This window comes from Pleurodeles waltl, chromosome 9 (assembly GCF_031143425.1).
Source record: "Pleurodeles waltl isolate 20211129_DDA chromosome 9, aPleWal1.hap1.20221129, whole genome shotgun sequence".
Lineage (NCBI taxonomy): Eukaryota > Metazoa > Chordata > Amphibia > Caudata > Salamandridae > Pleurodeles > Pleurodeles waltl.
Genome location: NC_090448.1, coordinates 936923513 through 936947193, shown reverse-complemented (window position 1 = coordinate 936947193; position 23681 = coordinate 936923513). Strand labels below are relative to the sequence as shown.

General features: G+C 43.4%; 1 protein-coding gene across 2 annotated transcripts in view; it reads right to left on the bottom strand.

Annotated features, from left to right (window-relative positions):
• LOC138260125 (cholesterol 24-hydroxylase-like) overlaps window positions 1–23681 on the bottom strand; it is a 279929-nt gene that overhangs the window by 164718 nt on the left and 91530 nt on the right. For both annotated transcript variants that reach the window (XM_069208300.1, XM_069208301.1), the window contains exon 5: window positions 7239–7325. In XM_069208300.1, the coding sequence (XP_069064401.1) occupies window positions 7239–7325 (87 nt within the window). The remainder of the gene's footprint in view (window positions 1–7238; window positions 7326–23681) is intronic.

The window sequence follows — 23681 nt, the reverse complement described above, 5'->3', positions numbered from 1 at the left end:
GCAGCAAATCTTTTTCAGCCAACAAAATGTCATAAATGCCAGTTAACCGGTTCCAAAATATAATGTCAATTGTGCACTCAATGTCTCCCTCTAAATGTATTCTCATTTTATACAATATTGGAAGGGGAGACATACATGTCCGCAGTCTCGACTTCTATGAAGTCGTCAGTTGCTTCAGCTCCAGATGCTCTTGAAGATTGCAGCAAACTATTGTTACCTCTGCTGCGGTGTCTAGCACAGCCAGTGCCTAGTTCCTGTTCTTCAGTAAAACTCATCTTGCCTGGCATTTCATTCAGAAATAGCTGACAACTTCTTCTTTTTGAATTGGGGTTTGCGTTGTGGAAGTTTCTCTTCTTTTTTAATTTAAACTACTGCTGACCGTTTTTAATCTTTTTTCAGTTTCATGTACCCTGTTCATTGCTCTGATCACCCACCTCTCACACTACATTTATCCGGTGAGTCCTGAAAGGAACAAAATTAGCGTGTATCAGTATACTGATATTTATCAGGAGTTTTTAATATTATCCCTATTTCTTAAGTTATAATGTTTCTTGTGGTCTCTGAGTGTTGAGATTCTCCCCTGTCTTTTTTAAATGTTTTTCTTTGTTTATCCCAGCATTTTTTAGAACCCTCAGCTTCTTGCTTGGTAGAATCCTTTTTGGATTTGCCTTGTAATCGTGATTTATTAGGTCTGGATCCCAAACTATCCCGACCTACACATGACTAGGTTTCGGCAATAATTTTAGGCAGTTCACGTTCTTGATCCTGTGCAGGAATATCCCGGAGCAGCATGCATACTGCTAGTGCTACTGCTTTCCCTTTAAGGTTACTTAATATTATTGAAGACACTGTAGCAAAATTGCCTATTAATTGCATCCCCAAATCTAGGTCCGGGGCAGCCCCATATTCATCTTGAATCAGTTTTAACACCTCGGGAAGAATGGTGTTGGTGTACCTACCGTGTGCGGTAGTGTAGAACGTGGCAAATACCGTGCCCCAAGTGTTTCAGTTATCTACTGCGGGAACCATCCCTAATGGCAAGCACATAGTGAGAATTCTGTGTTTATCTTGAGGTTGGGTATGGGGAAACACAGCTTCCAGCAAGTTTATTTTTTGAATTAACCAAAATGGAATTTCTTCACATTAGGCTGGTACTTTACCCATGATCTAATGCACCGCTGCAGGGTTAATGCCTGGTGTACCTGTGTGTGGTTGTGCTGGAGCAGGGCGTGTAGGATTTGTAGTTAATGTCTGCATTACAAATTGCACTAATAGTCTATATATTACTACCTACAAGCTCAATGTTTAAACAGCGAACCTCAGCTACTGCCAAGGTGCCTGCATCAGGATGTGGCGTGAATGTGGGCAATTGAGGCCAGGTAGGACCGTCACTACTCAGAAGACCTAGCCTAACATGTAGTGTTGTGTGGGGTAGGACACCATCAAGCCAGTTCTGGTGGTCTTGAAAAGATAAAGGTATCTCTATGTATGCGTATGCTCTGTATTGAGCAGGTGCATTAGCATGGGTATAATGATGAAATGTATTAGTGCATGCATTGTACAGCTGGAAGTGACCTTGTTCCGCCGGCGGAAGTTGTCATGACGGAAGGCGGTCTGAACCGCCTTGCGACTCCCCATTGGTTTACATTGACATCTATGGGAGAATGGGAACAATGACCACTGCGGTCGTAGCTGCCATTTTGTATGGGCCAGGTCACTTGACTCCTGGCTATCGGGCAAGACAGACCTCCACTTTGTGTGCTGCTGTGTCCTGTCACTTGGAGCAATGATGGCTCGCACTGCAGGGGTTAGGGCTCCAGCCTTCACTACGGAAGAACTGGTGGAAGGGGTCCTACCCCTGTATGAGCGGTTGTACGGTGCTACAGGGCAACAGGTCAGTACAACTTCCTTTGTCCCTCATGTCGGGTGGTGTTTGACGATGTATGTGTGTGCACATTGACATGTCATGACTGATCAGGTGTTTCGCGAGCACAGGATATGTGTGGAATATTGGCAGCGTGCATGGTCCCTGTTTGTTGCGTGTCGCCAAAGGTTACTGCTGTATTGTAAGTAACACCATGTCCCCCCTTTTCTGAACGTTTACCATGCAGGTCAGCGCTCACCAGAAAAAAGGGTTATGGAGAGACATCGAAGTGCGGACCCTGGTGGTCCATAGCGGGCAGAGCACCCAGAAGCGGTGGGAGGACCTGAGGCGCTGGGCCCCGGAAGACCGCGGAGGCCCAGCTGGGGATGGCCTCCCAACGTGGGAGGGGTGTCTTTCGGACCCCGACCCCTCCCCCCCAACGGCCCGCATACTGGCAGTGGCATACCCAGAGTTGGATGGGCGCTTGAAGGAAGCACAGCAGCCACAAGGGGGTAAGTGTTGACTGTCAGATGACTACTGCAAGGTTGTGTACTGTGACCCTCACTGGATTAGGAACTGACATGGTCAGATGTGATTTAGGGAATGTACAGTCCTGGTTGTCACACCCATCATGTAGGAGTGTGTGACGTTACCTATGTTAAGCCATGCAGGCGAAGAAGTGGTGATACTGTGACACACATTTACCTGTAGGTATGGGATGCTCATGTATGCACTGATGTCACTGGCTGCCTCCTCCAACTCTGCGTGAACTGTTGTAGTACAAGGTGGTCATTTAGGCACTGTATATGTGTAATGACAAACATGTTACATGAACATTACAATTGTTTAACTTGCTACATCAATGGACCTCTGTAGCACATGCACTCCACACATTCCTGTCAGTTAGTTAGTGTTTCCAGTCCCTCTGTGCTCAGATTTGTATCATCCCGTAATGGATGACATGTGGATGGGTATTGACCTGGGCTGGTTTGTTGGACAGGTCATTTATGCAGTTGATAGCCATGTAGTGATCTTCATTCAGGTGCTTAGGCTGCAAGAATGATGTGAGTTTGGGTATCGCTTGCAAGACCCAATAGTATATGATTGCTATATGGTCTCTTGTTTTCCCGGCAGGGGCTGTAATCTGTATTGTTTGTATGTGAAGTAGATGTGTGGGTTAACATTATTTCCTCCCTTTCTGTTCCCCCACCCTCTTTCTCTCTCTCCACCTCTGTCTAGGTGTGCATTAGCATCACCTGGCTAAGGAGGAAGGGCACCGGTGAGTGGGGATGCAGCAGCCCACAGGTCCCAGGAGGCGGACACCAGTGAAGGTGATGGGACCAGTGGGAAGGAGGGCGAGGGGAGCATCAAGGGGGCCACTAGAGCTACCAACACATCTGATTCAGATTCCTCCTCCGATGGTGCCTGCCTGGTGGTGGTGGTGGAGCCATCTGGGACCACCCCAGCATCATCCTTGTCCGCCATCCCCCTTACCAGCACCACCTTCCCTGTAGTACCCCACCCAGTTGCCTGTGCCCGCTCACCCAGGAGGGTGGGCGTCTCCTTCGCCGCAGGCACCTCTGCCCTTGCCCCGGTCAGCCCTGCTGCCCTCAATGATGAGGCTATTGACCTCCTGAGGTCCATCTCTGAAGGGCAGACAACTATTGTGAATGCAATCATGGGACTGGCATCCCAGATGCAGCAGTCCAATGCGTTCCTGTAAGGCATTCACAGTGTCTTGTCTGGCCTATAGAGATCTTTTCAGGCTCTGGCCTCCTCGCTGACTGCAGCCAGTGTCCCTTCATTTTCCATCCCCCCTCCATCTACCTGTTCCCAATCCACAATCCCTCTACCTTCAACCATCCAAAGCACACCTACATACCGGCATACACCCACTACAACAGACAAGATGCACAAAGACCGTCATAGGCATCACAAACGTTCCCACAGGCATGCATTCACACAACACACATCTGCAGACATAACAACAGACAGAAAGGGTAAAACCCTTGATACATCTGGCCCTATATGGGCCAGATGTATCAAAGGGTTTTACCCATCCTGTGTCTATGGGAAAATGCGTTGGTACATATGGGTAAAACCCTTTGATACATCTGGCCCTATATATATATATTTTACCCATTCTGTGTCTATGGGAATATGTAATATATATATATATATGTATATATATATATATATATTCTTTTTTTTTTTTTACTGATAAAAACTAAAGATGTAAGGGGTGTCATAGTTAGGTTAAAATGTTATTTACACAACTAAAATCCACCAGTTACAGTTATCTTAAGTAACTATAACCTGTGCCTTAAAGTAACTATGCCATGCATAGTCATCAGTGATGTCATTTTTCAGATGTGACATTAGTGATGTTATCAATCATGTCATAGAACATGCCATGAATAATGTAATATGGGAGGTAATAAACAGTGCATGGCAAGGACGCCATGCCGTGGTTACCCCAGTGCCCACCAGGGACACTTACACTTTTTTTTTTTAAGTTGGAGGCTGCAGGGGGGAGTGCCAAGGCACCCGCAGCCCCTGTCTGCTCCTCAACCCAGAGTGAGTGCCAACAGAAGTTAACCATTTCTTGTGGTTGTCCCGGTACCCACCCGGGCACCACAAATATAAGAACTGTTGATGGCGGAAGGGAGGCCTCCACAGTCCCTGCTGGTTGCCTATCAAGGATCTATCCTGGGAACCATCTTCATTCCTTTGCTCCTACCTAAAGGGAGCAGCTTTCTTTCTGCTCCCGCCGGGCGAAAGCAAGGTTCTGCCCCCTCCCCGGAAGGGTGCAGGCACGGAATTACATTTGTACTCCATGCCTACACTCTCCTAGAAAGGAAACAGCAGTGTCCCAATAATGGCAGTATCCCGATGATGGGGCTCCCAGACACTGCTGCCATTAGGCCCTAGGGGATGGGGTTCATGAGGCCTTAGGATGGCTCAGTGAAGGGAGCCCCACGCTCCTCATCTTAACTAAAAAATGCCTTCAGTGCCAGGGCAATGGGTTCCCAGTGTCTTTCAATGGCTTGGGGAGGTGGCCCCAAATCTTCTGCTCCAAAAGAGGAAATCGTCCCTAGGGGATGAAGTTACTAGGGCCTTAAAAAGGCTCAGGGGCACATGGCCCCTCCCAAAAATAGGAAAATTGGAGGATGGGGCCTCCGGGGCCTAGAAAAAGGGCCACATTAATAAGACCATGTGCAGTGACACTCTAAGCGCAACATAGATTATACTCTACAAAAAAATTTTCTGTTTTTTCTCTTCCTCCCCTGAGTAGGCAGCTTTAAACTGCTCCAACTTGAGCTGCCGACGGTACCAGTGTGCCCCAGGGTACCAAGAAAGAAAATCCAGCACCTCAGGGCTTCTCATGCCTCTGCTGGTGAGACAGGCTGAGCCCTGGGGTGGAATGATGACCTACTCATATCTTGGAATGATCTTTCTGGTGGGAACTTTAGGAAGTCACCAAGTGGAGACCGGTATAGGTGAAAGCATTGAGCAGCATGTGTCTTAAATAAGATGTTACAACAGATTCAGAAGTGCAGGCCCAATACTCTCAGCACTGTACCGATTAGACATTGCAGGCAAAATCACTGCTTTCTTGGAGTAAGGTAGCTTTCAGTTGCTGCTTGCAGTACCAATGGTACCCATGTCTCCCTATTTTTTTGGGAATTAAGCAGGCATCTCCTGTCACTGCTGGTGAGATTGGCTGAACCCTGTCAAGGATCAGTGGGCCACCAGTGCTTTGGCATTGCCTCCGCTGGTGGAGGCTGCACTCGATTAGGTCCCCTGTGCCCCGATAGGCTCTCTTTGGCAGCAGTCTCTGCCTACACCCACTGCTTCAGCATCAGCTGAAGCAGTGGCATAAACCCAAAATGGTGTAGAGCTAGTAGTTTTGCTCAGGGAACACCTTTGCCTCTTTCCCCCACATGCTAGCACCATAGATAGCTCTCTCATCTCCTGCAATGGGAGATCTCTCAGCTAACACGCAGCATGTCTTCAACATTGGTGGGTTCATGGTCAATGTTGGCATGCCTTTTACCCACTTTGATACTGAAGCTGGAGTCCAGAGCTGGGTGCCAGGGAGGAAGGTAGGATCGAAGAATGGAGAGATGAAACCAACCATTAGACTAGATGCACCAGATTCCCATGATTGACAGATGTGGACTACCCTGTGATAACCAATCTGAACTCCATTTGAGCACACAGTTTCTGCTATGTGCCCTACTCCCCTGGAGACCCCAGAACTGAAAGCCAGACAGGGGAAACTGCCGAAGTGGGCCCAGTCATTAGAAAGCAGTCACTGCTCTCAGGTCCAGTGACCCACAGACTCCCTTTAGGCTCCGATGGCACTTGGAGAACTGTAGAATATATAATGGACAACTTTCCATTGCTATTGGCAGAAGAGAACTGGACACTGGATTACAATGAGTTGCCACTTACACAAGACAACGATCTCCCTAAAATCCATTGGAAATCATTTTTGTTTTACTAGTCTTTGTGAGCCTGGCAGCCTCCCCCTCCCCCCCCCCCCCCCCCCAAGTGAGACAGAGACCAGTAAGGATCTTGGAGAGGGAAACAAACACCTCATGGTACATACTACAGAGAGCTTTTGTGGTCTCCACGAACAAGCAATGTTTAGTGGCGGCTCTCCTGACCACTTACATAGTTTCAACAGTTTTGTAGCTGTGCCCTACTCTGGCCAAGGTCAATGTTTTCTTGTTATTATATTTTGCCATTTCTTCCTCCTCATATTTTTGGTGGCCATAATAGAGTGCTCTTCCTGGTCTACAATTCTCCCTTTAATATACTGCAGCACTTGCATTTAATGTTTCAACTTAAGTAGTCTATTTCATGTTTTAAAATGCATGATAACTTATGGGTATCCTGACGTTAATTAACTGATCGTTACTGGTGCCCTACAGAGTGGTGCTTCATCTGTTGTGCATAGGACAGCAAAGTGATATCACTAGATACATCATGTGCCCGACCTATGCTTCCGTTTTACATTCAAATGCATGGTAAAGTTTGGAGTGCTGGCCAAATTAACTTAATCCAAGATTTGGATAATTTTTAAAAGAAAAGCTTTGCTTGGTGTTTGGTGCCCCCAGTTGAAATTAATTCACCTAACAATTATAACAATTTAATAATTAAGGACAACAGAGAATTTCTGCACTAAAGTACCCTGCCAATAACGTAAAGAGTAATTTAAGATCGGAAAGGCAGATATTACCTCCAAATACAATTATAGTTTGGAAAGTGTTTAGAAACATAATGGTTTTCAAAGAAAACTGCACATACTTGGTTCTGAATAGTGGAGAAACAGTTGTGGAACGGTAAACGTGTGAGTGCAACTTACGTTCGATTGAATGCAGGGTCCATGATTCTTCTCTGCTTGTGCCAGTGATCATAATCTTGAGCTGTCACCAAACCACTTCCCAAAAATCTATTACAAAAAGGGGTGCACGGTTAAAGAAAATGTCCAGTCTTTCAAAATCCATTCTCATCAAATCATGTGTTTTTACAAACTGTTTGAAGTGTGACGTCCAACATGGTCACCAAGGTATAAAGATTAATTATAAAATAATATCTTCAGCTACCAACACTCTGAGGTGAGGTTTGAGACACATTTTTCATTATTAGAGTGGTTTTTGTTTCACTGATAATTCTGACCCAATTTTGAGGGTCTGTACAAAACGTTTAAAACAATCGTAGTCCTGTCAGCTTACATGCAGAGACGGGTCAATAACTTGAAGATATGAAGGATCCCAAAACTTACTTTTCCCATTCAAATTAAATGATAACATTTTATCCAGCATAGAGTAAAGCACTGTCATTCCAATAGCAAACTCGGGATCAAGGTAGCAGCCATAAGTTATATAACATGTTTTCTGTCTAAATTTGTTGTGTGACTTCTGAAAGAATTGGTTAAAGCAAAAGAAAAAATGTTGAGTGAGATTCAGTGATTGTTGGGTTAGCAGACCTTCACAATTCCAGTTTGAGGTCATAATTTGTGTGGCCACAAAGCTACTCATTTTGTCCCATGTACAAAGAATGAGTTGTGTATATCTGAACAGAGGAGAGTAAATACCACCATTGGGTCAATGCCCTAGTGTCACCAGGGCTAAAAGAGAGAGAGCACTGGACATCTCGTTAGGGTAAACATGTCTACCCCCATTAAAAAACAATTTGGCCATGATGTCCATAGGCCTGAACAGAAGTATGAAGCCAAAATGGACACACCAATAACAATTCAAAGTTACCCTTATATATTTAGGGTGGAATAAATATGCTTGGCCCAAACTAAAGGTCATGCCATGTGCCAAAAGCCCTTTGGACATTGAAGATAGGTATGTAAAATGGAATTTGGTGCATGGACAAAGGCTGCAGGGTGCAACCAAAGGCTATGACATCTCAGGGTTGCACATTCAACATTTTGCATAGTGACAAAGTATAGCAAGCAAAAAAAAAAAAAGTCAACGGAAGAAGGTTCTAGCTTTAGTTGCTTACATTACATCACAAAATAACCGGTCTTCCAAAAAAGATTCGATTTCTCCTAATTAAGTTGTAAGGGGCATCATGAAAATGAAAAATGCAATATGCAAATGAAGGTGAGCTATGTAGTTAGACCTTTATTTCACTAAAGCACTTATCATGACCTCACACACGATGAAACCAAGATATATCTCCCCTGACATTACCAATGATATATCCCTGAGGTGGAATATGTTAGCTTTTTGACACATCTGTTTTTGGAAATGTATAGACCGCCATGCTTCTATATGCAAGTTTTTCCAAGGACTATTCAGTGTCGAAAACTGAAAAGCAAAGGCTGTGCATAGTGGGTTATTTGAAAGGAGTGCCGGGTATACTACCGACTTCTTTGTCTACAGTCAGCAAGTCAGCTAGGCACAGTTAAAGGCCCTAATCATCTGGCTCGGGACAACACTGAGCTGAGCACAAGACCTAGTCAAGGGTCAAGCCCTGCATCCAAGAGTCTGCTAGGAATAATGACCTGTGGGCTTTGGGGAATAGTACTTGAGGCACAGGCCATATTTCGGGGCTGCCCCCCGTCCACCCCACCCCCACAGCACTACAAGCCTTTCTGCAGTCTAATGTAAGTTGTCCCAGTAATAAAACACAAGTGCTGTAAATTTCCAAAATCAATTCCGTTGTCCTAAAATAATTTGTGCTAGCATATTGACAGCTCATTTCCACCTATCTGCAGTCCTAATGCCTTAATGTGAAGTTTTGCCATTGTGTGCTTTATGTTTTTCAAATAGAGATATGTCCAGTTTACCCCATGGGTTGAAAATGTGATCTAATACTGATTGCCTGAACAACCAAGCCCTGTTATGCCTGTCTATCTTCTTACACAGTCTACTTGAACACTGCCCACACCCAGGGGCGGATCCTCAGCAATGGCGGAGGGGTGACGCTCCACTGGCTAAAAGCCAGCACATGAAAAGTAAAACAATAGCTTGCTATCGTTTTAGTTTTCATTTCCTGGCTCTGCCAGCAGTGCAGGGAGGGGCGGTGTTGGGCCACGGGAGGTGAGAGGGGGAGGAGGAGAGACTGCACCTAAGTGCGTTTGTGATTTGGCCGGCCGTCTTAGGCCGGCCAAACACACATGCGCACTTAGGTTTCTCCAACACAGCTGTGTACAGAGCCAGGCTGGAGAATCTGCACCGACCCCAGGGTTGTGTCAGAGCGGCAGTCAAAGCTCAGACCAATCCTGATGCTCCTTTCATGCTAGGTTTAGCATGAAAGCATCAGCAGGATTGCTGGGGAACCTGTGCTGGTGTCCCAGTGAATGCGGAGACACCAGAAGAGGAACGAGGCAGCAGGCGTCGGCGGCGGCGATGCCGCCACAACGACGAGAGCGGTAAGTGTTTTTTTTTCCACACCCCCTTTGACATTTGCGGCACACCTGGTCGGTAATGTGCAAGCAATGTTGTATTTTTAATTGATCATTTTTGTATTTCTTGAGCAAGCTGTCCCAGGGGAAAGGGACACTGTTCCTCTTTGTTCAGACACAGTTCCTCTTTGTATTATCATTATGGATTTGCACAACTTTGTTTTCACTTATTCCGGGAAAGCTTTTAAGGCTAGGAGAACAGTTTTTTTTGGCCCCAATATTTTGTATCTTAACAAATCTGTTTGGGACCCTTGACCTCTGATTCTCAGCTTGTTCATATGTGCACCCCATCCCTCATGTGATGTCTGTTCTTATGATGGCTTGAGGGGCAATCAAGTGAAAGTATTTCCCCTTTGTCTTACTGTCTGTGTTCCACCATGGTATACCTTTCTGAACTTTGTGCCAACCACTAGGTCTTCCCAGGGTGCCTGTATTTTCAAACGCAGGTGCTTAACCAATCCAGATTTGCTCTCATATGTAATCAAGCATTTGACTCAACAGTTTAATCTCATTCCTCACTGTCATAGAAAGAGACATCTGGTAGAAGAGAATTAATCCCTGCAATTCATTCCAACTTTTCCAGAGGGCTCTTACTGGAGACATTGTTGTCTATAATGTTGCCCTTTGAAAGGTATTTATTTTCTCTGGAGTTGGTGAGGATTTGTTTACATTGCATATGAATTTTAGCTTTAAAAAAAATTGTCTTCCAATTTCTGTCTGTCTGTTTGGCATTGCTAAAATAAACTTGCGTTCACCATTTGTTCAGTTAATGCAACATGTAAATTGTTTAACATTTCAGGTGTACTGCTGCTACCACAAATGTCTGTGTGAAGACTCCTGGAGTTGCCAGAGCAGGAGTTTTTAACAGAATTGTTAATGAATATTTATGTATCTTGCGTGTCGAATTTGCATACAAAATATGATAACGTAGGAAAAATAATGCACACGTTTGAAAATATGACCATGAGAAGTGGCCACCAATGTTCACAAAGTGTACTTATTAATGGCTTATTAATATGAAATGTTGAGCATTTGTTTGATTAATGTAGTAATACATCATATTAAGAGTTATGCATTATGTATTTGCTTTATTAATTGAAAGCCTTAACTTAGCAGACGTCTTGGCCTATTTGCACGGCCTCATGTCAAGCTGCATTTCTTAAACGTTTATTAAAATGGCTGTTCAGAGAATTAAACTGTGATTTTTCACTTTGCTAACAATGAGCTCATAGCTAAAAGTCTTTCTCATGAGAACTACTTACTAGAAGATGTTGTTCCTGTTAAATGCAACAGTGTAAATGTAACATGTTTAAGACTGACTTTCTCGAGAGGAGAACAATAATCGCACTGACTAGAGTACAAGTTGCAACATTATTGTTACCTGACGAGCCGGATGATGAGAACATCACACAAAGAGCCAATCATCGACATGTGAACTGTTTACTAGTAGAAATTATAGATCGGATGTTTTAGTTTTATTGGACAAAGTGTGAACATGCGATCCCTTGACCAATGGGGATTTGAGAAGTAGTTTTAGGAAATCTAACTTAACGGGACTGCACTGAGGAGAATTCACCATTCATCACCGCATTTGCCCATTCACTATCTTAAAGAGAGGTCATTATTTTTTGAGTGTCTTGAGAAGAGACGTGCTTAACTTTAATGCTTAAAGAGACTTTGCCTTTTCTGAACTTTGATGCTTAATCCTTGCTGACCAGACTGAAGTCCTGAGGACGAAGACTGACACTGCTTGCTGGTCCCTTCTGAGATAGGTATTATGAACTAGAATGCTGATTAAAATGTCTATTTGCTTTTGTTTCTAGATACAAACCGCGCTATTTTCACAGAGCCATAGGTAGATGTTTTTCCAAATTTGGGTTTATAAAATCATTTTGCATGAAGCCCAACATGCTAATTCTAATCAGGTGATAGTTAAGGTTCTCACTAATGAAGTTCAATACAGGGCATAACAAATGGTGTCTTTTCCTTGCTGAATAAATGTATGTAATATCGCTTGCACAATTATTCTTGCTATTATTTTGCACTGTGATTTTGGAATGTGTAGTGGCTCAAGCCTTGATTAGATTGTGTTTCTTTTGCCGCTTCAGACAGCCAGTGAAGTTTTTATACGTCTATCATCTGATATTGAGATTAACCTACGTGACATTAGCATTGTTAATATAGGGAAATAATATTCTAACTTTTACATAAAGGTGTGGTTATTCATGACTGATTACTAATGTTATTGACTATTGCTGATGTTAATAATTGACATTTGATTATTGACCTGTGTTGTTATGGGGTTCTTATGGTGGGAACATCTCAAGAGTTGATCAAAAGTTTCACCGATCTGTTTGCGTCTCCTTGTAAGTTTACTTATTAAGGTCTGACGCGCCAACAGAGACACGTTAATGCCAAAGGGTAAAGCTGTAACTTGGCAACAGACCACGTTAATTGCAAACCTTAGGAACTTAGGATATGCTGGATGCACTGGGGAGTAAAAGTATATATTGCTGTGGTCTGTTGTGGCCAAACAGTTGTTTTCTCTCTCTAAGGGAATTACCGCCTGACGAGTCATTACCTGGCACCTCTGTGCCATTAAAAACTGGTTTTCAAAACAGAGGTCTAGTATAGGTCTTGGATTAAAGAATTGTTTGGCAATTAATAAGCATATCAAGTAGACTTCTATGTCTTGTTCCTCTAATACTACTCTTTCTATTGTAATCATCAGGAGTGGTTCTTATAGAGCTTGTTGTAGGATTTGTAGATGGTCTGTACCTTTGATTTTTTATTTATTTTGCTGCATGTGGTTTCTGTATGAATTCTATACTAATTCCATAGTTTGCAAGATCTAATATCCACTTGTCTGTTGTTGTTTGCTATTCTTGGTAAAGGTTTAGTGTTCTGCCTCCCACTGGTGTTGCATGTGGCGAGGGCAGACTTAAGAGAGTGTCCTTTTTCATTGGTATTAAGTCTGTTTGGGTTTTAATAATACCATGGCCTCTACCTCATCTCAAAAACTTTGCTTTTCATAAGTGTTTTTTGTTATTTTTTTGGAATGACTCTATTAGGTGAACGAAAGTGCCCTGTGTGTGCCTTTGCAAAGATCTTGAATATGGCTGTCTTCTTGGTCTCTTCTATATGAACTGTTTTTTTTTATTTGCTCCTGTGAAACATCTACATGTGGAAAAGGCCAGTCCCTCCCTACACCCTACTGTGCATATCCATTACCATGAGGAGAGGCCACAGTGGACAGGCCAATCCCTCTACACAATCTGCTACACACATCTACTGTCTAAGAGCGAGGTCTCAGCTGAGTCCCACACCATACTACGCACACTTGTCACCCTGGTGAAGAATCTCAGCAAAGAGGCCAGTCCTTCTCTACACCTTACTACACACCTGTCACCCAGGGTAGGAGTCTTATTCCAGAGACCAGTCCCCCACATCCTACTATGCACACCTGTCACCTAGGGGAGAGGTCTCAGGGGAGAGGCCAGTCCCTCCCCATACCCTATTATGTGTGCCCGTCACCCAGGGGAGGGGTCTCAGTAGAGAGGCAAGTCCCACTCCACATCCTGCTGTGCACACCTGTCGTCCAAGAGAGAGGTCTCAGTGGAGAGGCCAGTCCCTTCCCACAGTCTACTACGCAGACCCGCCATCCAATAGAGAGGACTCTGCGGAGAGGCCAGTCTATCGCTATAAGCTACTACACACATCCATCGTACAAGAGTTTGGCCTTAGCTCGGAGAACAGTTGCTCAGCCCACCCACTATGCACACACGTCAATCTCGGGGAGGTGTGTCAGTGGAAAGAATAGTCCCTGCTCACACCCTACCATGCACGCATGTCCCCCTGGGAAAGACGTTATAGTGGAGAGGTAAGTCTCTCCCACATCATTATACATTCACCTGTTGCCTTGAGGAGAGGCTAGTCCATGCTCACAATCTACTACGCATACTCAGTGTCATCAGAGAGGCTAGTTCTTACTGACAGCCTACTATGCTCACCTGTTTTCCTGGGGAGGGTTCTCAGCTAGGAGTATAGTCCCGCTCAACCTCCTGCAGAGAGGTGAGTCCCTTCCCACCCTGTACTGTGCATAGCTCTTAGCCAAATTTTGTAGATGAGATGTATGAGCTTGTGAGATTCTTGCAGGAGTTAGACAAATAATAGGGTTAGAGGGTGCTGTGTGGGTACTCCCTCTGGAGTCCTGCACATGTTTTTTATTTTTTTTAAAGGGAGTTTTAACATAAAAGAATCAGGTAATAAGGATGCAGGGTGGCTTTGAAAAGAGCTGTGTTTATTCTATGAAGTGGACAACTGAATGCACCCTATCCGTTAGTAAGTAAAATCTTTTTTCCTTCTGAAGTAAAGTGCACTCCACCTCTCTTATGGATATCTGGCTTTTCAAAACTGATGTAGTGATGATAAATAGAGCCCTTCCCAAGAGAAAGGCAGAAATTGTTTTATTAACATGGCTCCAGGATTTCCCTAGCTTGAAATATATTTTTTTTTTACCATTGCGATGTTTGCCTTTGGCATATGTTGGAATATACAAAGGCTGTATGAGGAAAGAAAGGCATCAACTCACAAAAGGGCTCGTTTGGATTTCAAGTCCACAACCACAGTGATTGTGCCTAGGTCAATGCCACCACTGTGCAGTGTGATGAGGTCTGTGTTCTCACAATCCAAAATACTCTAAACCGTTAAAAACAATTGATGCCTCTTCATGCCTCTGTGACCAATCGTAGTGATGCCCAACTGGGGAAATCCAAGATCTCTGTAAATACCAAACTAGATAGTATATTCTCTACCCAGTGAACACAGTTGTGTCCCAAATCCAGAAGCAAATCATGATGCAGTATGGGGATGCCAGTCACCACAAGAGTGTGCAGCAGAATGAGTAATATTCATGAAGAACATTGGGTTAGTTCAGGGGGTAAAAAGCAGACATGCTACTTGTGGATTATGGTCAGTTAAAAAGTAGGTTAGGCTATGAGCCACTGTTTTTGGTATGCTGTACACTTATTGGTTAAGCAGTGTGAGTTTGCTAAAGGAGTGTGCTATTGTGTATTTAAAGAGGACAGTTTTGTTTGTGCAAACTAGCTTTTGATTTATGAACTTCTTACCTGGTTCTCAGTTAGAAATAGATCTTAAATGGGTTGCTGTGGAAGCTGTACTGTAGCCATGTAAGAGGAGTGGATGGTGTAGTCTGTCTTGCTGATATAAGTTTGCTTAGGTAATATATATTTCAAAAGATAGATGATGGTTTAAGCAGGAAACAGCTTACATGTAGTGCACTGCACTTGCTGTGAAAGTATGTATTGAAAGTGTTTTATAAATCTAAACACTAAATGTACATAGTGTAACTATTTGAATATAGTAAGTGTAGTTAGAAAAACAAAAATAGAGTATCTATCTGTATTTTAGTTAGTTATAGTGGGTTGTTTTGAAATTCTTCTACGATCCCGTAAGAGTTGGTTGCAAGCTTCTGCATGTAAAGCTTGTTGTGTGGGCTCTGTACAATCCCGCAAGACTCTTGTGAGAGTCTTATGGAAATTTACCAAAGAGTACCTTGCAGTGAGGTCTTTCAGTGATTTGGCAAGAAGCTAATGAGATCAAATGAAGAGGCAAGGAACAAATGTGAAGCAGGACAGTACTAGTGTCATAAAGTGTATCAAACAATCACAAAACTAAATGAATAAACACAACCTTCTCCTTGCAAAGAATTAAGTTAAAATAAAGCTCATACCCGGGGCTATGATAAATGTAGTAAGAAGTATGTAGTAAGTAGAAAGCCTTTCACACCCAGCCTTCATGCTGTAGAGAGGTGTCAGCAGAGAGGACATGTTGTCATCAGTGTTCCCTTTAAGGTGCGTACATGAGCGTCTGCGCACCTTAATTTTCCGAGCACGCAATCTAGATTGGAAAGCGCGCACACTTCACAAATCTTGCAAAATACCGTTTCCAGCTGCTTTCACAACTGCGAGAGGCACGAAAACAAAGGTCATTTGGGTGTTTGAGAACCACAAAGAGAAGCGGATGCAATCTAATGTGGAGGAGAATTTCACTGTGGAAGAGAAGTGTGGGGGGCTGCAGAGGGTCACAAGGTGCGCAGCAACTGGCTTCCGTGCACATCACTTGCTGCATTCGTTTCAGTGATATGGGAGCAGCTACAGGGGCATAAGGCAGCAGTGGCATCTCTGATTAATGTATTTTGGACTAATTGGCATTGCTGGCATCCAAGGGCATGACTCAAAGAGCTGGTAATAATGTTTTGCTTAAAGTGACAGCTGATGCTCCTGCAGGGAGGGCTTCTGCTGTTCTTGTCCCAGCCATTCCACTCGTGGATAAAGATCAGCCTGATCATTCTTTGTGCATCAGTACACAGGCCAGCTGGCGAGCTGAAACCTCTTGCCCTGGACCCTGGTGTCGCTGCACCTGCTTCATAAATGGAAGCTATGAATCTGCAGGACACAAAATGTAGCATTTTCTTTTAGGGGCACCAGCCCACTGTTTCCATGTAGTGCGCATGAGCTGTCATTATTACCAGGGGAGTAGCTACACATTGGTGCAGCAGGTACAGTGACTCCAGAGACCATTAAACAATGTAAACTTCCATATTTTTCCTATCCCAACAGCAGTTAAAGGGGCCACTCTCCTTCCTTTCTCCAAAGATCATGGTATCTTGGGATAAGCTACTTCCGATTAGCTGGTCTTTTCACAATATGCACAATCCTGAGCTACGTGCCACTGCTAGCAATGATGGAGGATTGTACTTTTTGACTGGAAAGTGAATTTGCCCAGGACCTTGCACAGATAACAATTACATTATGTGTAACTGTAGCACCACTCTCTGAGCAGGTAGGAAATGTTTGCCTACCTCTTCTTGGTTCCCTCCAACCTAAAATAAAGTTTTCCGTTTGTTTCATTTACAACCACAGTTTGCTTTTAGAAATGTTGCACTCATAAAGATCACTGTACAGTACATACAGTAATAAATCCAAGTGTTTTGGAAATACACACCACACGCATTCTTACATCAACAGTCACTCCATTACCTTCCCATTTTAAATAAAATACGCTTTGATGCGTGAATGCTTCATGTATAATTCCATTGTGCATTACCTGAGAGGAGGAGGTTTTATACATTTTGTGTATCTGCAGTTTTTAATGCAATATATGTGACAACTGTACAGTGCATATTGTGAACTGAGTCACATCCATGTGTCGTACTGAGTAGACACTGTGGATGTGTGATTATGATGGGATGTGAGTGAGAGCTCTGTAGTTAAGGCAGGATGAAGTACCAGTTTCTCACAGTGCCTGTCAGAGAGTCCTAAAGTTGTTCAGACGACATGTACCTCTAATGTTGGCCTCTCTGCAAACCATAGAGAGTGATGGTTATATGTACGCTAACTGTGTAAAAATAGGTGGAAGAGTAACATAACTTCCCAAATATGACCACCAAAAAGAGACAAAATGCAGCACTTTCAGCAGGTAAGAGGGTGAGTGGTGTGTGTGTGGGGGGATGTTGAAGTAGAGGAGGTAAAATGAAGTATGTTCAGTGGAGAGTGAGAAAATGGTGTACAAGAGGAAAGAGATGACATGTGAGATATGCATATTGAGGATTTCAGAAAGCAGAGGGAGAAAAGGATGTACGTGTCTAACAGCATGAGAGACTGCAGAGAACACTGGTGTGAAGGGCAGACATTATCAGTTTGCAGTATCTCAATAAAATCATTGTTACTCATTTGTGTGATACAGCTAAAATGCTTTGGCAAAGCCAATAGGTCTGGCTTGTTTCAGGAACAGGTCCAATGTTGTGTTATGCCTGGATGTACTAACAGAAAAACCCCAAAGGCACCCAATTGCTGGTTAGATTTGATTCTGGTTCACATGTTTCCAGCCAGAACCTCTTGTAATGGATGCTTAGTTACACTTCTTTTGCCATGCCCCTTTTAGAGATTCCTCACCAGTTTCAGTTCACCTAAAGTACTGCTGCATATGTGCAATTCTGCAAGGACTCCCTTTGAATTGGCGCTGTGGGAATTAACCCATAGTGTTGCCTGTATCCTCCTCAACTCCACTGATATGCACATAGGGTCAAGGAACCAAGTTGAAGCACTCCTTCTAGATACTGATGGTGGGAAAGTACATTTGTGGTACACCACATTCTCTATTGTTATTGTATGGTCTCAGGAACCTGGTGTGATTTTTAAGAGTGTTTCTTGGGGTAACAATCTGATGCTCCATATTCAGAGTAATGAAACAGTCATATGTTATGTTTTAGGGTTGTAGCAGGCTGCTGCCGAATTCCTATAGTTTCAAACCTTGCATTCTCAATTTGCTGTTCTGTCATCTATTGTACTACAAATAAATTGAAATGCAACTATTAATGAAATAACCTATTTTTAATTTGAAAGAGTCTTGGCCATATTTCTTGCATGCCACTTGCTACATCGTTTCATGAGGGATATTCTAAAGGATGGTATCTGGCTCAACCCTCCCTATAAATTTCCAGGCTTGCATACCTCTACCTCTCCTGCAGCATAAATGTGAAGCAAAAGTTGTATCACAAAAGAATTAACCCACAATGTGGGTTTATAAACCTGTTTAGCGTAACAAATGTTAATAAAGAAACATGAATACATTCCTGTTTGGCCTAAAGTAGAACCCCAGATAACTATTGTATGTATGATCATTTCCTGGTGCACTTAGCCTTGGTTGAAGTGCACAGAGATGTTACACTTTCGCACACAGACTAAACAAGTTAGAGGGAACATTGGTTGTCATAAAACCGGAGCATTCACCCTGTATAAAGTTATAAGAAAAGGAGCCAGTCTTGAATCAAACTCTACCACAGAGAATCTCCATTATGTTAAAATGTGATAACACAGGTTCAAGTGGTCCACTAAAACCTTCTACAAAGTGCCATTATACTGTTCAGAGGTGTCAGTAGAGTGGTCCTTGTTAGCAAACACAATCATACACCCTTTTCACCCTGCACAGAGGTGAGTTCCTCACTAAAGCCTTTTACACACAGACTTCACCCTGTAGACAGTTGTCAGTACAGAGAACATGTCATAAAACCTGAGCATTCACCCTGCATAGAGTTCTCAGGAAAGTCTATCATAGAGCATCTGCATCCTGTGAAAATGTGAAGACAGGTTCAAGTGTTCGTCTAGAACCGTATACACCGAGTCTTTACTCTGTGCTGAGATATCAGTAGAGATTCCACTCTTAGTAAATCCTACCACACACTCTGTTCACCCAGATAAAAGTACTTTGCAGAGGGGTGAGTTCCTCAGTGAAGGATTTCACATCCAGTCTTCTCCCTGTAGAGAGTTCTCAGCAGAAAGGCAATATTGGCATGAATCCCAATTATTCATCCTGCATACAGGTTTAAGAAAAAGAGCCAGTCTCTCATCCAACTCTACCATATAGAGTTTGCACACTGTTAAAAAGTGCTAACAAAGGGTCTAGTGCTTTCTCTAAAACCTTATACAAAGAACCATTCCTCTAAAGTGAATAGTCACAAGAGAGGCTGCTCTTAGAAAAATTGAACCATAAACCCTGTTCACCCAGAGAAAAGGTATTTGCAGACGGCTGACTTCCTAAGTAAAGCCTTTCATACCTGGCTTTAACCTTGTTGAGGTGTCCCAGGGGAGAAGGTACACTGTCATTAAACTCAAGCATTCACTCTCTATAATGGTATAAGAAAAGAGGTTTTTTATGATAGAGAACTTTATACAGAGAGGATATGTTCTTACAGAAAGCAGTCGCTGTGTAAGTAAAAGCTTACACAGACATTGTTCATTCTGTTTACAGATGAAAGAGGAGGAGCCAGTTTGTGTTTAAACTCTAGTATCTGGAACCAGCACATTGTTGGAAGTTGCTTAGTAAGGCCTTTGTGTTTGACTTGTGTCTTGCATATACAGAGTATATCCTCATTAGACATCTCACTATTGTTCAATTATTTTAGTGGAGTGGTGCTGTTGGTGATATTATATATATATATATATATATATATATATATATATATATATATACTACTGTAAAATATTGTGAATTGTTAGTGAAAACTGTATGAGAAGAAGAAATAAGATGTATTTATGTTTTTTGTAGGCATTTGAATTGATTTAAGATGCCAACTAAACAACAGAAGAAGAATAGGCAAATCCTGTCCTAAGAAGAGTGCAAAATTTCAAGACAGAAAAGCAAGGAAAGACGGTAAAAAACATCAAATTCTAGCAGGACTACCCACTGATTTTATAAACAAAATAATTACTTTTTGTAACATTTATAAAGCAGGTGTCACTTCTGGTGAAGATGTGTTGATGTCTAATAAAATATCACATCCTTAAAACACTACAATTGAAACCGAGCAGCAAACTAGATTAAGGAATAACAAATTCAAAGAACCATCATCAGATGTTCTTCCATAGTAGAGTAAGCACAAATTGTGTTGTAGGCTAAGTAGGGGCTTCACTAAATGGAGAGCCTACTAAAAATAAAAATTAAAGGAGCTTGAAAGCCTTGACAGGGGCAAGAAAGCTTTGGAATTCCTTAAACTTGAAAATATCATTTATAAATACGTTGATGTAGTGGGACTTGTAGCTTGGGTCACAAAAGACACCTCTATCTCAGGTTCTCTATACTCAAGAGATATGATGTGTAATACCTTAGAATTGTACCAAATGAAGCAAGCAAAAAGAGAACTGGTAAGTGTGTGGGGAAAGAGCTTAGACACACAATGTTTCCCCATTTCCAGCACCAGAATATAGATCTACTAGATTATATTCTGAAGATCTTTAATTTAGAAAAAACATTACATACATATTCCCTGTCTTGTTTGAATGTGATCTCTCAGTGCTATCTTGTGCTATATCCAATATTATGAAAACAGGCACAGTTCACTATGACTGCCAGAGATTTTGTTGAAAAAGTACATGAAAAAGATGAGGTTCTAGTGAGTAATCTGATGAACATTATGGCTTGGCCACATGTTACAAATGAGTACAGGCATCCTCAGCAGAGTGAGGTAACATGCATGTTGTCCAATCTAGGTGCACCAACCTGGTTTCTCACTGAGAGCTGTGAAGAATATGCTTGGGATGATCTTCATGACTTCCTCAGACTAGCTAAAGCAAACACTGCAGGAATTAATTTTAAAACTCCTGGGGAATTGTGTTCAATAAATCATTGGTAGGTACTTTAAGCATAGATTAGAAGCTTTATTTCACTTTACCTGTAACGAAAGGAATCACCACTAGGTGAGTTTATGGATTTTTTCTAGAGGAAAGAATGTCAAGCTAGTGGTATACCACATTTTCATATGCTATTGTTGATGAAAGATTCACCACGTTTGAACATGGTGCAGAATCACTGTTTTTATTCATTTAGCAGCATGTAATGGGAGATTGTAGAAGAATCTTGGAACAGAACACTTAGGCAACAATTTTTATGATACAGTCACATAAATGTGGCAAATATTGTTGATAAAGTTTAGTTTAGTTTAGTTTTAATGGTTTATAAAGCGCGTAGTGACCCTAAGGCATCCCAGCGCTAACCTAACCTGACCAGTGCTGGCAACAGGAGACCTCAGAGAGTTACCTACAGAAAAGAATGGTCTTAAGTTTTTTTCTAAAAAGCTGCTCTGAGGGTTCAGAGGGAAGATCATTCCAGAGACGAGCGGCCTTGGTGGAAAAGGAGTTGGCCCCCCAGGCTCTTTTAGACCGCAAGATGGTCACAAGTCGAGAGGAGGAGGACCTCAGACTTCGAGAGGGGACATAAAGATATAGCCGCTTTCTAAAGAACATCGGACCCTTATCTTGAAGGGCTCTGTGAACAATGCATAGGGCTTTGAAATGGGTACGCTGCTTAATAGGGAGCCAGTGGAGTGTTGAAAGAGCAGGCTTAGCGGATAAATGTCTGGGAAGATTGATAAGAAGCCTGGCAGCTACGTTCTGGACTGTCTGCAGCTTTTTTATGACATAAGCCGGGGCGCTGAGAAAAAGTGAGTTCCCATAGTCCAGACGGGAAAGGATCAGAGTTTGAACAAGGATTCTTCTGGCCGTAGGGGGAAGAAGATTAAAGATTTTCCTAAGGGCTCTTAAAATGCCAAAGCATGTAGAGGAAACTCTTTTTGCTTGATAATCCATGGTCAGGCGAGAATCCAGCCAAAAACCAAGGCTTTTTACCTGGTCCTTGGGAGGAGGAAGATTGTTGAAAGCCTCAGAGTACAGTGAAAGGGAAGGGGCTGGGGGGGCATTGCCTAGTACAATGACTTCTGACTTTCCATCATTGAATTTAAGCTTAGACTGGATCATCCAAACTCCAATGTCTTTCATACAACACGAAAGGTTGGCCGCCGACGAATCCCCAGAACTAGATAGTGACACCACAAGTTGAGTATCGTCGGCATAGGTGACCAAAGACAAATTGTAGGGAGCGATCACTTTAGCCAGCGTGGATAGATAAACATTAAAAAGAGTTGGACTCAGGGAGGAGCCCTGAGGAACTCCACAAGTCAATGGAAAGATATCGGAAAAGTAGGCTCGGTCCAGGACTTGAAAAGATCTAGCTTTGACAAAAGCGGACAGCCAGGACAATGCTAAGCCTCCTATCCCTAATTCAGAGAGCCTACAGCAGAGAAGGTTGTGATCCACCGTATCAAAAGCTGCGCTGAGATCAAGTAGAATCACGGCTACATGAGACCCTTGGTCCAGAAGTTGCCGGGCTGACTCCGTCACTGTAAGGAGGGCTGACTCCGTGCTATGATGGGCTCTGAAGCCCATTTGAGTGGGGTGGAGGAGTTCATGGCTCTCTAGGTAGCTGGTTAATTGGTGGTTAACATGTTTCTCCAGAATTTTAGTTGAAATGGCCTTTGGTATGAGTAGGTCCTATTACGTGTTGAGTTAAATCAAGCGCAGAGAGGGACGCAAGTAGAGACCTGGCGTGCGGACAGTTTTCATTATCAAGGTGGATGTTAAAATCCCCAAGAATAGTAAAATTAGGGGATTTACAGATAAGACTAGCTGCGGCTTCCAGCAAGGAATCTAAAAAACGAGTGCAAGGTCCTGGGGGTCGGTAGAGAAGCATACCGGAAAAGGTAAAAGTGGGGGAGAGATAGAGAGAGAAAATTAAGCTTTCACAGTCCGGGATATCAGAGGGGTAGGTGATACACCGAAAGGTATTTTTGTAGATAATGGCTATACCACCACCTCTTCCATGGAGACGATCTACATGCGCCATAGAGTAGGTGGAGGGTAGAGAATTGCAGATATCTACTGCTGAGTCATTGCCCAACCAGGTTTCGGTAAGAAACAGGGCGTCAGGGGAAAAATCTTCTATGAGGGTATATATGTGAAGGGAGTGAGCTGGTAAAGAGCGACAGTTGAGGAGCAATAATTTGCTCATTTGAGGTGGGGGGGAGACGGGGGGTAGACCCGCCTTAGAGGAACTAGGGCAGGCCGGGCAGAAAGAAGAGGCATAGGACCCAGGGGGTACTGAGAGGGGTGGGCCAGATCCTGCCCCTCTGAGTGCGTGAAGCTGCAAGGGAGAGTAGACTAACCTGTCTGTAGTAGAAAGAGCAGCATTTCTGGGCTCTGGGCACTGGGCACTTCAGGGCGCGGACGGGCGCAGACGGGCTCGCCCCTGGCGCGCATTCGGCACGCCAGCGGCGCGCCCGCTGCGCGCGTCCGCTGTGCGGCCGGCGTCCTTCCGGCATTAAATGAGCCGGGGGAGCCGAACGAGGCTCAAGAGCCCAGAAACAACTAGACCGCTAACAAAAATGGCGGTCTAGTCGGTCCCAACCAGGAAGTAGGGAGGAGAGAAAAAAATGAGCAACCGGAGACCACTGAACACGGGCCCCGAGGTTGC